This window comes from Nymphaea colorata, chromosome 5 (assembly GCF_008831285.2).
Source record: "Nymphaea colorata isolate Beijing-Zhang1983 chromosome 5, ASM883128v2, whole genome shotgun sequence".
NCBI classification, from domain to species: domain Eukaryota; kingdom Viridiplantae; phylum Streptophyta; class Magnoliopsida; order Nymphaeales; family Nymphaeaceae; genus Nymphaea; species Nymphaea colorata.
This window is the reverse complement of record NC_045142.1, coordinates 12,522,858-12,538,208: the sequence shown is the minus strand read 5'-3', so window position 1 is coordinate 12,538,208 and position 15,351 is coordinate 12,522,858. Positions and strand designations below refer to the sequence as shown.

Sequence of the window (15,351 nt, the reverse complement as noted above, 5' to 3'; positions counted from 1 at the left end):
ACAGCCTCCATATGCCCCTCTATTGGAGCATGCATAAACTGAGAGACTTGATTGACAGCATGAACAATATCAGGTCTAGTGGCTCTACAACAAGCCTACTATACTTTGATATCTTGTAGGATCCGTACAAAGCTCTCCATCTTCAGAACTCAACCTCTGATGTAATATGCTCGGGGTGCTAACCGGTTTATAATTTGACATTCTTGTTTTTTCTAGGAGGTCTAGAGTGTATTTTTGTTGTATAAGAGTCAATGTATCTCCTTGTCTGTCAACTTCCACACCAAGGAAATACCTCAAGAAGTCTAGATCCTTCATTTTGAAAATATTCATTAAGAATTGTTTAACTTTATGCACATGGTCATCAGAACTCCCAGTGATCACTACATCATCCACATATATAAGAAGAATAGTAATAGCATTTGTCTCCTGATAAATGAAAAGGGAATGATCTAGAGTGCACCTTCTAAAACCATATGTCTGAACTTGTAAGGCAAAACTTTCAAACCAATAACGGCATGCCTGTTTTAATCCATACAAAGACTTTTTTAGTTTGCATACCCAGGTTTTAAGATCATTTTCAGCATATCCTATGGGTGTTCCGTATAGACTTCCTTCTTTAAATATCCATGTAAGAATGCATTTTTAACATCCATTTGGCTAAGTTTCCATCTCTGATCGACTGTCAAAGCTATGCTCACTTGAATGGTAGCCATCTTCATCATTGGGCTGAAGGTTTCATCATAGTCTTCACCTTACTATTGTGTGATCCACGAGCCCAAAGACGAGCCTTATATCTATCAATAGTGCCATCAGGTTTATACTTTATTTTATAAACCCATTTAGATCCAACAACATTCTTTCCTTTTGGGCAGGGGACTACTTCCCAAGTGTCACACTCATGAAGAGCTTCTATTTCATCATTCATAACCTCAATCAAATAGTAGGATTGAGCAGTTTGATTAAAACAAGTAGGCTCATTCTACTTTATGAGTTGAGACATGAATAGCTGAAATCAAAGGAAAAAGTATCAAACTCATCCAACGTTTTATAGGGTGTTTGACCCGCACTGACCTCTGAGTAGAATCACTAGTTGTAGTCTTTGTGTTTGCCTGTCTTGTATCCTGCCTCTTCTAATGTATACCTGTCCAGAGAAACGTTCTATTTGGTGTGATGATGCACTTGATTGGTTGTCGCCCTGATCCATGTCATCATTGAAGTCATCACGAGCCTTCAGACATTCATCTCCTATACCAGCAAAAAGATCAACACTCATCCATAGGTCATACAATTCTGTTTTGATAGAAGACAACTACTCAGATGCACTCATTTCAAAATTGCAAGTGTTGATGCTAACTGGATCATAGCATCTATATTCTTTATACTAGGGGTGGGCATCGGGCCGGGCCGGGCCGCCCCGGCCTGCTAAAACCCGGCCCGGATCGGCCCGTCGGGCCTAAGCCCGGGCCCGGCCCAATAATATTGCCGGGTCGGGTACCGGGCCTAACCCCCAAAAGTCAGGCCCAGCCCGGCCCGTTTGGCGGGCCGGGCTGGCTTGCGAGAAGGGGGAGAGAGACGGGAAGAGGGGAGAGGGGGAGCGGAGAAGAGGGGGACGGGAGACGGGAGAGGGGGAGACGGAGCCAGAGGGGAGCGGGAGAAGACGGGAGAGGGGGAGACGGAGCTAGAGGGGAGCGGGAGAGGGAACCAGAGGGGGAGACGGAGAGGCAGAAAGGAAGGGGGAGGGAGCAGGTGAGAGGGGGAGAGGGCGAGACGGGAGAGGGAGAGGGAGAGGGAGAAAGGAAGGGGGAGGGAGCGGGGGAGAGGGGGAGACGGGAGAGGGGGAGGGAGAAAAGAAGGGGGAGGGAGCGGGGGAGAGAGGGAGACGGGAGAGGGGGAGGGAGCGGGGGAGAGAGGGAGACGGGAGAGGGAGAGGGAGAAAGGAAGGGGGAGGGAGCGGGGGAGAGGGGGAGCGGGGAGAGGGGAGACGGGAGAGGGGGACAGGAGCGGAGAAGACGGGAGACGGGAGCGGAGAAGACGGGAGACGGGAGAGGGAACTAGAGGGGAGCGGGAGAGGGGAGACAGGAGAGGGAACCAGAGGGGGAGACGGGAGAGGGAACCAGAGGGGAGACGGGAGAGGGAACGAGGGGGAGCGGGAGCAGAGAGGGAGAGGGAACCAGAGGGGGAGAGGGTGCAGAGACTCGAGAGGGAACCAGAGGGAGAGGGAGGAGAGAGAGAGCAGAGAGGGAGAGGGAGTCGGGCCTGGTGGGTCACCGCCGGGCCGCCCTATTGGGCCCGGGCCCAGCCTGGGACTGCTGCTGGGCCGGATTATCGGGCCCGGCCCGGGCCCAATCGGGTCGGGCCGGGCCCAGCCCGATGCCCAGGCCTACTTTATACTCATCAACATATCCCACAAACTTGCATTTTACAGCCTTATCTTGAAATTTGTTCCTCAATTACGAACCATTATGCATATAACAAGCACAACCAAAAACATGTAATTTGTCGTAAGATGGATGGTGTCCAAATAAAGCATAATGAGGGATTTTATGATCCAAAATTGAAATAGGCAACCGATTTATAGCATGAACTGAAGTATGGAAAGCCTCTGTCCAAAGATTCAAAGGTACACGACTATTATGTAGCATGCTCATACTGCTTTCTATAATATGTCTATGCTTCCTCTTTGCAACTCCATTTTGTTGTGGAGTATACAGACAAGAAATTTGTCTCTTGACCCCATTATCCCGAATAAAGGAAATAAAGTTATGCGATGAGAACTCTCTGCCACCATCAGATTGCAAATGCACAATATTATTGAAAAATTTGGTCTTCACAATAGTAGAAAGCTCAAAAAATTCTGGAAGACCTCATGCTTATGCTTTGTGAAATATATCCAAGTGTACCAAAAATAAGAATTAATGAAAATAACATAGTACAGACTCCCAAATAAAGAAGAAGCAGGAGCAGACACCCAAACATCAGAGTATATAATTTCAAATGGCTTGGAAGCCCTTTTATTAATGACATGGAAAGGAAGAATGTGACTTTTGCATAGGTCCCAACTCGAACACTTATTCTCAAAAAGAAATTTTAAACAACATTTTGGAACAAGACCACGTGACACGTTTCTCAATGAATCCCCAACTAAAATGACCTAACGACTGTGCCAAACATTTGGCTTATTACAATGAGATGAATCTGAAGACGCCAAAAAACGAGGGCTACAGGGCAAAAGTTCTGAACATGAAGACACAGAAGAAGGCTGCTTAAACGGCTCCAACTGAAGAATAGAAACTGATGAGGTCTCCTTGAAGACATACATGTTTCCTCTTCACTCCCCCTCAACGAACGTCTCCTTCGGTTGAAGATCCTTAACATAAACAAAGGAGTGAGTGAAGTTGAGAGCATAATGCATACCATGAGCAAGTTTAGCAACAGAAACAATATTCTTGTTAATATTTTGAGCAAGAAGGACATTGGACAAAGAGAGTGAAGACTTTGACATAGGATTGTAGGCATGACCAACATGAGTAATTCGGTCGTGGGTTCCATCTCCTGTAACAATACTACCCCTTTCAGAATATGGAAGTAAGTGAGACAACATACCATTCCTTCTGTTCACCTTGTTTGGTTGTCATTTGCGATAAAGCTGACAATAAGAGCTCTTGCACTTTCGATAAAGCTGATAATAAAATTTGTTATACTTCTGCAGGCGACCCTTTGACACCTTGAAGACTGGCTGGTTTGTTTTCTGTTTTATTTGTTTTTGCCTTATTTTGAGGGTTCAACCAACAATCAGCCTTAACATGTCCCCGTTTGTTGCAGTGAAAGCAAGTAGGTACCCTTTTCTGATTTCCCATACTATCTGCTCCCAATATGTTGGGCGTTGGTGACCACGGCCTCTGCCTCCATTTGCCACTCCCTCACCTAAAGCCTGAGGGACAATTTGACAACGTCATTCTCTTCTGCCGTTTGTTTTATATTGTTTTCATGTTGGAGAAGCTTTGCCTGCAGTTCTTCAAAAGAGGGCAATTTAGAAAGACATTGCAACACCGTAGTGAGCATATCAAACTCAGGGCCTAAACCATTGATGAGTAGTTGCTGCACTTTATCTTTGTCTGGAATGACACTCCCTATTCTGTGATCCCTTTCATGTGGCCTATATATTCCATAATTGACGTTGAACCTTTTTTCAAATTCTGGAACTCCCTTTTCAAAAATAGGACCCCTCCCTCTTCTGGAACGTCTAGCATTCATGACATAATTGACGTTTCTTTCACCTCAGTTCTGATTATGCAGAAAAACAGAAAGGAAGAGGAGAGTCAACAGAACTTAGGGCACGTCTCTTGCCCTTAAACTTATATTAAGAACAAAGAAATAGCACACTAATGACTAAAAAACACAACGACAACATGAGAAACTTACAACATATGCCATGAATAAGTTGTGTTAAAAGGGCACGTGTTTTGGATCTGGGTCAGATCCAAAACACGTCTATCTTAACAATGTGGAGTGCTTATTGGGTCCTTTGAGAAAGTGATGGTCACATAGGTTATAAATGTTATGTAATTTTTTTGGTATATACTGAAATTTTATACATACCTTGGGAGCAGTTCCTAACTTGAGGAGGATTTATTTTGTCTAATGTTCAATTAATCTCTCTCTAGGACTCTTCCGGATTTAGTTTGCTTACCTGTGAACTAAAGGGAGACCATGGGTACATGGGGTGTCAATGTTTGATCTACATGGTTTAAGGTTGTGGCACCACAAGCCCAAACATCACTAGTTCATGGGCCCATTTGGTAAAATAATGGCTTGATCAAATTCTGAAAATGATTGCTATAAAGAGGCTTTCATTCAAACTACTTTTCTTTACCTGCCTCTAAAAATAATCACTAGGGAGTTCGTGTTTTATGACACGTAAGGGAGATTAGTGCAGTAACTACTAGGAAAAAAAGCAAAATAAGTTGGAGTCAACAGTAACTCTTGTGAACTTGTCTAGAGAGTTTTGTGGGTTATCGTTTTCCAAATTAAGAAATATTTCCCCTCTACCAGTAACGGTTTTTTTTTTTTGGTTTTACTACTAATGTGTATAGGTCTCTTCTGCTTTCTGTAGTTGACTGCTTTTTTCATTGCAAATTCCAGGTTTTCTATTCAGAAGTCTGTTATGATATATCTTTGACATATGTGCATGCACTTAAGTAGGAATATTATGTACATTTTGGGCTGACAACTTTTGGTCTCTCTACGTTTCCAATTCTTAGTAAAAATAGCTTGCTGCTGCAGGTTCTTCACTACCTGGAAACACTGCGACCCCATCAGCTGCTGGAGCAAATGGTTTGTACTGCGTTTAGGGCCTCTGCTGACATCCTGAACCAAACCTCTTTCGGTCAGATGAATCAGATGAAAATAAAAATTGAACAACTTTATCGTACAATAGCCTCTATGTTGAAGTCCCTAAAAGGTACCTTCACTTCTTTGTATTCCAGTATTTTTCATATTTCAATGGCTTTTCCTATTTTTTTTCCTGTCATTTTTTATTTCTCTTCATTATTTTTTCTTTGATTTCTCAGATTCCTTGTACTCAAATAGTTTATACGTTGTGCAGCATTTCATGAGGATGATAGAGACGATTTCATCAATAATGACCTGGTGCGCCTCTGCCATGCATTCCATCAGGTGGAGCAGCTTCTTATTTTTGCGGCTTCCATCCATCGTAAGTTGCTTCATGCTCCTCGTCTTTGCCAAGGAGTCTTCGATGACTACTATAAATTTTATTCTCGGCGAATGGGAACCAGTTCAGTGGAGATAAGTAACGACGAGGTACAAAAGCATCCACTCTTCGATTCTTCAAATACATTTCCTCTCTCATGGATTGATATTATTTAACTACATTGCAGGAGTTCCATGTTAAGAAATCTGTAAGAATGCATGAGAGAGACACAGTTTCTGACTTGTTCAGGCCACCAACTGCCAACCAATCTTGGAGGAAAGTGTTAAGTATGGGAAACCTATTAAATGGGCATGAGCCACTATTAAGGGAGATCATATTTTCTGTCCATAAAAGCATGAGCGGCAATCATTATGGAACAACTCTTCCTAACGACTCTGAAACAGATATAGAAACACATCGTATGTTTGTCTGTGGTACATCTAATGATCTTCAGGTAGCATTGTCTGTCACATCTTGCGATTGATTGACTTATTTCAGACAAATAATTTCTTTTTCTTTTGTGGATATATTTATCCCAAGTAGTAAAATTGCATCTTGATCATGAACTCTATGGACATGGTGGTTATAACAATTCGATACTGTAGGAAATGCAACTCTTTTCATTGCAAGGTTTGGATTGGCAATTGGCACCCCAAACAGTTGAGAGGTACGAAACTTAGGTACTTGAGCAAAAGTGGCGAATGAACCAATCCAGTCAAAAGTCAGTCGTCCTGCGAATTACTTTGGGTATAAATTCTCAACATGTTAGATTCATTTCAGGTGATCCTTATTCCTGAAAACATTGGCCAAATAGGAAATATTCTATCTTCATTTGAATTCAAAGACAGATGTAACCCCAAAAAAATACAAAAGCAAACCAAGTCCATTGTCCGACCGAATGGGGAACAATCAGCCAGGCAACCAACTAGGTATGCTCCAATAGGCAGTTTGGTTATGGTTTTAGTTTTAAGTACCTATAGAAATTATGAATCCTCTGGCCCAAAGGGGTTGGTATAATGGGGCATGACTGTCAGGTGGGCAGTTGTTATTCCCATGGTGTTTCTGCTTGTGCACGCTGCTGGATGTACCCCTTGGGACTAGGGAGGACCTGTGAGGTTTTCCCACTGCTCCTGCCTCCCATTAGTTTTCAACTTTCTGGACTTGCCTTCTCCTTTCACCTTTCGGAAGAAAATAACAAAAAAATATCTCCTATGGTTTACATGAGCTTCATAGCATATATCCTTTCATCTTTCGGAAGAAAATAACAAAAAAATATCTCCTATGTTTTACATGAGCTTCATAGCATATATCCTTTCATCTTTCGGAAGAAAATAATAAAAAAATATTTCCTATGTTTTACATGAGCTTTTCCATAGGTGTCGAAGAGGTCCTTGACTTGTATAGGGTGCTGAATAAGTGGTCTTTGGCTCAAGTTTGGCCCAAAAATCTAGACACTAGATTGTACCCAGTAGACAAGGCTCGATACTTGACAAACCTAAAACTACCCGGGAAAAGCGCTAGGGGTCATTTGGCACCAAAATTGTTTTGTAAGTGTTTCATGAATCTGATTTACTGAAAGATTGAAACAAATATAACAATTGTTCTTGTGTGCCATAAATCTGCTTTAATACACTTACTGAGTTCTCCTGCCCCCAAATGTCCTCTTAATGAGGGCCCATTGTCAAACGACACACAACACGAGAGAGAGAGAGAGAGAGAGAGAGAGAGAGAGAGAGAGAGTATATGTGTGTGTGCATGGAGAAAGTGGTGGCACAAGTAGGACAACTAGTACCAAAACATGTCAATCCATGGATGACCCTTCGATTGTTTGATAGCTGCACAATGATGGGTAAGCATAACCAGAGTGTGTGTGTGTGTGAGAGAGAGAAGGGTGCATATATTCAACATTGCAAAGCCAACCAGAAATTGGCGAAGATACATCACCAGTACATTATGATCACCAAAACAAGCCAGCCCATTGACACTACAAGGAAACATTTGAGGACCGACCTCTAGAAACCTTGCTGCTGTAGACGACAGAAACATCAAGCATGACATCATTAGTGAGTAGTACAAGATGGCGTAACGGGAAACGTCGATGGCCTCTGTGATTAATTAGAAATTTCTCCTCTAGTTCATAGTCACAAATATCACTAATGTGTTTTAAACAGTGAGGTCTTTCTCGCGTACTTTTGGCAAACTGGAAAATCTCCAGAAAATTTTGAGCAAAATTCAGCAATTTTTTTTTAAAGTCTTATAAAAAACTAGCAAGAAAACATACAAAAATAACTAGGACTGTGTATTCTTTGAGAATGATCAAGGGGCTTTAGGATTCTCGTTCAATAATTTCCAAAAGGAGGTGTCATATAAAGTTTTGAACCAGACTACAGAATCATCAACGATCTCTAATTTGCCTAACCATTGGCTTTTTGTTCATTAAAATTGAGGGACATTTCATCACTAAGCTCTGATGATGTATGCAAGTCAATGGTATATGACAATTGACAATCCTCCGCTGTTAATATTTTCATATCCTTGGGTTATTTTTTCCATTCTTGTGTCAAAGAAGTTTGTCAAACATTTGAGATCAATATTCATGTTATCGAATGTGTTGTGTTCACTTTTAAAGGTCTCATATGCTAGGGGGCTGCTCACATAATAAAAAAGAGAAGAAATGTTGGTACCATGAGGAAAGCATCAACAAGATTTCTCTATAGGCCAAGGGTGAGGAGGCCAAACTGAAGGAAGTTCTCTATTGGCTTCTTCTTCTTTGAAGAAGTCAATCGCCTATTATCAAAATGCAAGTTGCTCCAAGAGCATGATTGTTATACTTAAATTTTTTCACTCTATAAAGAAAAACTTGAGAAGAAAACCATAGTTCACCTTAACAGAGATGATGGCTCCATGAGTCCTTAGGTGGCATTTGAATTGCTGGTATTTCATGATAGCAGTGGAATTTAAATTTCACATCCATAAAAAACGACAATGCCCAAACAAACATAGAATAAAACTCCCTCGAGTTTTGGGTAGACCTAGTAGTATTATACCAGCATTTGAGATCACATCTATTTAAATGTGACTTTAACGTCCGTTGTTTTGTTCCACCCATTAGAGCTCTCTCCGATGCTGCTTGTGAGTTCGTCCTCTTGTGTAGGGGGTGGAGTCAAGGGAGCCCACATGGGCCTTTGCCCCACCTCAATTTTTTTTTTAAATTTACATGTAAATTTTAGAAAATTTTACTTGTTTTATATAAAAATTTTGAAAAATGATATTTCGCTTATGTTAAAATTTAGAAACTTTAATTTGGACCTTCTTATGAAAAATTTTGGCTCTGCTCCTGCTCCTATGAGCTGCTACAAAACTGAAATAGTTGATACTTTAATGTTTTTTTTTTGTGCTGCCAAAAGCACTCTGGGTATGATGCTTAGGAGTTGGTCCTCCTAGAGCTGCTGCAGAACTCTTCTCCTTCTCACCAAAACTACCTTCTCACCAAAACTACGGACTCACAGCCCAAAGAACCAAAGCCTAATCTTAGCAAGGTGTTGTCTCCTTCAACCCCCAAATCGGTGCCTATGGAAGTGAGATCTCTGTGGGTTGGATGAAAGCTTGGACTGTGTTTAACACCACACTCGCCTGAAAAAAAAGGAATCGTTACGTCTTAGCACGACTCACTTTAGCACGACTCACTTGAAACTCGTTTGATACGGCCGAGTTCAAAGTAAAACAAACGCGCTTTCCTGAATAAAACTCGGGCGAGTTTCAGTTGAAACTCCGGTGACTCGGACCGATTCACCGGTTCACCGTGGGTTCGAAGAGTCGTACGCGAGAACTGTAATATGGCAAGCTCGTAAAAGGTGCAACCGGAAAGGGCTATTCATAAATTTACTTGAGCAAACGCAGCAAACAAGTCTCGGATTTCCACGGTTCGATTAAAAGCCGGGGAAAACCTCGAGGCTTTGCATCGGTCGCTGGTGTCCAGCGTCTCCGTTCGCCGGCAGCGCAGAAGAGGACGACGCAGCGGCGGAGAAGAGGAGCACCGTGGCGCCATCTCGCACCATTCTCCTCTCAGAAAATTTTTTCTCAGCGCAGCATTCGACTGCCAGGTTTTCACCGCCCCCCCCCCCACTCTTTTTCTTTTTGGCGCTCTCTGTTTTTCTCTCTCTGTTGTTGCACGGAGTCTATTTCGGTCTGCTTGGAGTTCGGAAGCGATCAGGCGGCCGTTTTCTTTCTCTCTGCCGTAGGGTTTTTGCGATCAGACACTGGTTTTGGCGTAGATCGAACCTGGGCGTTTTTTTTATTTGTTTGCTTGTTTGTTTGCTTGTTTTTGTGTATCGCTAGGAATGATTAATTGGCGTTGATAAGACACTGGTTTTGTGGTTTTTGTTTCTCTTTCCATTCCCACTCGCTTGCCCCTCTTATCCTTCCACTTCTCTCTTATTTGCCTTTGGAGTGCTATTCATTGAATGCCATTTTTATTGAAATGAATGATTTTTAAATGGAACTAGGCATGGAGTCTAAAAACCCTGAGGAAGCTAAGTTGTTAATTATGAAGTGGGTTATGGACGTGGAAACATAAATGCAATAGCAAATAAACCTACTACTTCCACTCCAATTCAGCCAACAACCGCTACTTGCAACTCAAGAAATAAAGATTAATAGCAGTAGTTGGTGACTAGGACCGAAGTTTGCAGACTTGAGTCTTGAGCATCCATTTCATTTTTGAGATGTATGTTGCAAGATTGGTTGTTCAAAGTTCGATTTTTTGTATTCATGGGGTGAAAACTTTGCATTTTCTAACTCCTTTGATGATCGTTGCTGTGTAAGCAATGCGATGATTGGTTACTAACTACTTAACTTTTTAGATGAATCTTTTAATATATTGGAATGTAAAACGTCGGAATTGTTTTTTTATTAAATTTGCATATTGTGAATGAAAAGTTATAGTTGGTTAGGCCTGAGTTCAGGTCTAGTTGGCTACTTATTTTAATTTTTGGAGCATTGGGTTCTTTTCTTTTGGACTTTTAAACTAGTTATACATACGTGTTGAATTTATTAACTGTTGAATAGTTGTAAATGTTGAATATATTGACTTTAATGCTTGCATTTTGTTGAGGTGTTTATTGATATTTGATGCTCAGTTATGTTAAAGTATGCAACTATGGAATGAATGAATTGTCTGTTTTTTGTTTATTATATAAGTAAATGTAACTTATCTATAACTTTACTTGATGTTACTTTGACATATTTCTTGATCACACAAGTAATCAGGTCACTCTACAATCATTTTGTGTTTAAAACTCTAAATGACATGTTAATTTTTCTTTCCAAAACAATGGTTAACACTTAACAGAACCCAATTCTAGACACCAAGTTAATCCACCAAGTCATGAGTCAAGTTCCAAGTCTCTGGGTTTCAAAATGTTGGTCAAAAGCCTTGCTGTTCTTAATGTTGTAGCCTTAGGCTGTCTAGTTGCTTCATCCAATCTTTCAGATTTGAATTACTTAGTGTCCAATATATTGGTCCAAAATTTCATTGATGTGCTTTGTCTATCTACTCATTTGTAGATGGAAGCTTGTTGAGAAGAATAGTTGAAAGAGTAGTGGCCTAAACACTTCATGCTGAAAATTATGGTACCCTCACTACCCCATAATGTGCTTGAAAATATCCTGGCTGTCTTCTCTGCAAGGCACTCTTTAGAAGTTGACATGAAAGTTGTCTACTTCAAGAAGTCATCTGTTGTTACCAAGATTGAGCTAAAATTGTTTGCTTTTGACAAGCTAATAAATTTATCATGATACTTTCTCATAGACATTGTATAGGTAGCAGATCAAGGTGACCAGTAGTCTTCTGATTGGTTTCCTTTTCTTGTTGACAAATGAGGCATATTCATACATATCACTCAACCCATGTTCAGAGTGTGTTAAGGTTTATGCCTCTAAAGGTTTTGCATGTATATATCCAGTTTCACCTTTTTGCTGAAGGCATTGATAAAAATATTAGTATTCTCCACCTTATACTCGAAGGCGAAATCAAAGTCGGGTAATGACACCTATCAACAAGCTTGCTTAGCATTAATTTCTTCTGTATCTGGAAGTAGCTTGTGTTAACACTGTCTATTTTCATGATGAATTGGCTACCTAACAAATAGTGTCTCCATATCCTTAGAAAATGCATGATGGCCATCATTTCTCATTCACGCACATGTATCAATGCTTTGCCTCATTTAACTTGTTATCTCAAAAGCAACAAGCTAGCCTTCACGTGAAAGTATCTTTCGGTTAGTATAGTCCAAGATGTTAGTTCACACTTTGAAGCACTATGGCTTTGAGTGCTTCAACAACCAAAATGCTAGTCTTCTTCTATAGTCAAATGCCTCTTGGCAAATCTCAGTTCATTGCTAGTCTGTTCTTCTTTAACAAGCCTGTTAAGGGTGCAGAAATCCATGAGCATCCTTAGATAAGGCACAATAGTAGTTAGATAATGCCAAGACTGACCATAACTCCTTTTTCTTCATTTCTGACTTCCATTCTTGGATAGTTTTACTAAAATAGACAAAATTAAGGTATTCTTGAATAAACTCGAGGCCTTGTCATACTATCTTTTGTTCTTCAAGTTCCTGATGTTCACAGTTAGAATGCAAACAAGGGGTTTCTTTTGGCTCATCAAAAAAGGACATTGATTTTATCTTGTCACAATTTGTTTCAGATAATTGATAAGAGGAGGTTGCAAGGGCGCAAGAACATGGCAGACTTGGAGAACTTGCTGCTGGAGGCAGCAGGAAGGACAACTGCATCTGGAAGTAGGTCAAGGATGCAGACTAAGAGATCATATTCAGACGAACCTAGTTATTCCAAGTCCTCATCAGAGGATGAAGATTCAGATGATCCTGGTTTTGCTAGCAGAAAGCCTTCTGGGTCTCAAATTCCACTTAAGAAGAGGTTTGACGCAGCTGAAAAGGACGACGAAAGGGGCAACAGGGATGAGGATCACATTGATGATGATGACAGTGGGCATGACTCTGATAGTGATTCTGTGGGTAGTGACCTTTACAAAGATGATGATGACAGGGAAAAATTGTCAAAAATGACAGAATTAGAGCGGGAGATGATTCTAGCGGACAGGGCAGAGTCAAGAGATGATATTTTGAAGAAAAAGAAAGCGGGAGCATGGCAGGGCGACAAAAAAAATCGGCCTACAAAGGAGGCTGCTCCACCACCATCCCGTGGGCGTGCATCAACGGCAAAACCTGGAAGAAGTGAATACAAAGATGCTTTGGTTGAATTGGCAGCAAGGCGCAAGGCTCAGGATGCTAGCAACCAGCGGAAAAAGAGGGACTTCACTAGTGGAAGCAGCCGATATTCTCCAAAGAGAAAAGCTATGACATCCAGTCCTATCAGTGATTCACCTCCAGGCAGAGGTAGGAGCAAAGGAGGCAGCAGCATCTCCAGCGACAGTGAAGGCAGCAGTAATGAAAGTGAGAAAGCAAGTGCTGATGATGACTCAAGTGGTGGCCACAATTTGGTTGAAAGCGATGATGATGGACACACCGACAAGGAGACTGCAACATTCGAGGATATCAAAGGCATAACAGTTCGCCGGTCCCGGCTTCTAAAATGGTTTATGGAGCCTTTTTTTGAGGATGCAATTGTTGGATGCTTTGTTCGGGTTGGAATTGGAATGTCCAAGACTGGGCGCAGCATATATAGGCTTTGCCTGGTCAGGAATGTAGACGCCTCAGATCCTGATAGGCAGTACAAGTTTGAGAATAAGACCACACACAAGTACCTCAATTGTGTGTGGGGCAATGAGAATGCAGCAGCAAGGTGGCAGATGGCTCGGGTCTCGGACTCACCCCCATTGGACGAAGAGTTCTCGGAGTTGCTACGAGAAATCGAGCGACATGGTGGGCATATGCCAAGCAAGACTAATGTGCTGGAGAAGCGTGAAGCCATTCAGAAGCTCAGCAACTTTGTATATTCAGCTGCAACAGTCAAGCAGATGTTGCAAGAAAAGAAATCTGCTTCTATCAGGCCATTGAACATAGCAGCTGAGAAAGATAGGCTGAGGAAGGAGATGGATATAGCACAGAGCAAGGGTGACCATGATGAAGTGGAAAGAATCAGAGGGAGGTTGCAGGAGTTAGAGGCTATGTCTAGGCAAGTGAAGGATAAAGACTCCAAGGCCATGAAGCTGGCAGAGATGAACAGGAAGAACAGGGTGGAGAATTTCAAGAATGCATCTGAGCTCAAGCCAGTGAATACTAGCCTGAAAGCAGGTGAGGCTGGGTATGATCCCTTTTCTCGAAGGTGGACACGATCACGAAACTACTATGTATCAAAACCAGCAGAAGAAGATGATCTGAAAGTACCGACTGCTGTATCTGGTCATGACCGAGACAAGGCTGGAGAGGTAGCAACTGCAGCTGCTCTTGAAGCAGCAGCGGGTGCTGGAAAGCTTGTCGACACAAATGCACCTGTGGATGCAGGGACCGAGTTACATATGCTCCATGACTTTGACCTGCCAATCTCTCTTTCTGGGTTGCAGAAATTCAATGGACCCCAGGGTGCATTTTTGGCATTCATGGCAAAGAAACAGCGGTTAGAGGCTACAATTGGTGTCAAAATCCCAGAGAACGATGGAAGAAGGCATACCTTGACTTTGACTGTTAGTGATTACAAGCGCCGAAGAGGCTTGCTTTGAATGAACGTTGTATGTTATTGGTTGTCCATCCAAAAAACTGCCATTTTGGTCTCTGGCTCTTTCAAGGCTTCGCACATTGTTTTCGTTTAGAAGATCGTGGGTCAAGATAGAAGTTACTTGGTACTGTAGTAATTATCAACTCAACAAAAGTTAAGTTTCACTTGGGCGTGGTAGCAATCAGCTGAGCTGGGTAAATCTTCGTTAATCTTTCTTCCTTGCTATTTCGTAGCATGTGACACCTAATCTAGAAGTGATTGAGAGGATTTTTTTTTTTCCTGTATATGTTGGTTGTAATCTCTGAGTGACGTTTATCTCATACCATTTTTCTGTTTTTCTGGAGCTATCTTGGAATGATCCAGTAATGGAGATCCAGAAAATGCTTAAATTGCAGCTTTGTGGTTTCTTTATACTGGAGAGAAATAGAGAGAGAGAGGGAGCCTACTCACAAACCAACTAAGGTCTCGGTGCTCTTAAAAGGGGAAAAAGAAAGCGACTGAAAGGCTATAAAGTCCACCGACCGGCTGCTACAAAGTCATGAATGTGGCTTGAGCGGGTTCAGCTGAGTCAAGCTCATCTTTGAGTTTTAGCTGCAGTTTGCTGATTTGGCTTAAAACCGCAGCATATTTTAGAGTCGGTTTTATGAGATCATGCGAATGTAATCCGTAAGAAACAACTGCGATCCTGATGTTGTTGCAAAAATCAGCAGATATAATCTGCCTATATTGACTGAGAATAATCTGCCTATAAAATTAAAATTTTATAAATTTTAATCCCGTCCGATGCAGGAAAACGGACCATTATGAGGCACTGCACGCCAAATATTTCATCTTTAAGCAAGGATATGGGCGTTGGAAAACCGGTACCACTTCCTTTCTTTTCTTTTTGCCCCAGTCGACGGGTGGGCGTTGGGCCGGGCCGGGCCGGGCCGAAATGAGACAGC

The 15,351-nt window shown here is 41.8% G+C and overlaps 2 protein-coding genes across 2 annotated transcripts in view; both read left to right on the top strand.

The window, feature by feature from the left end:
- Positions 1-6,281, top strand: part of LOC116254766 (uncharacterized) — a 57,207-nt gene extending 50,926 nt beyond the window's left edge. Inside the window, exons 20-22 of the mRNA XM_031630334.2 lie at positions 5,284-5,461; positions 5,606-5,820; positions 5,898-6,281. Coding sequence (XP_031486194.1) covers positions 5,284-5,461; positions 5,606-5,820; positions 5,898-6,194 — 690 coding nt within the window. The 3' untranslated portion in view covers positions 6,195-6,281. The remainder of the gene's footprint in view (positions 1-5,283; positions 5,462-5,605; positions 5,821-5,897) is intronic.
- Positions 6,282-9,625: 3,344 nt separating this feature from the next.
- Positions 9,626-14,746, top strand: LOC116254965 (protein RTF1 homolog). The gene is made up of 2 exons (XM_031630644.2): positions 9,626-9,813; positions 12,417-14,746. The coding sequence occupies exon 2, from the start codon at positions 12,453-12,455 to the stop codon at positions 14,409-14,411; it is 1,959 nt and encodes a 652-aa protein (XP_031486504.1). The 5' UTR covers positions 9,626-9,813; positions 12,417-12,452; the 3' UTR covers positions 14,412-14,746.
- The last annotated feature ends 605 nt before the right edge of the window (positions 14,747-15,351 follow it).

What these genes read in the sequence shown, in the direction of transcription:
- LOC116254965 (XM_031630644.2), top strand. Translation starts at nt 12,453, where the DNA reads ATGGCAGACTTGGAGAACTTGCTGCTGGAGGCAGCAGGAAGGACAACT.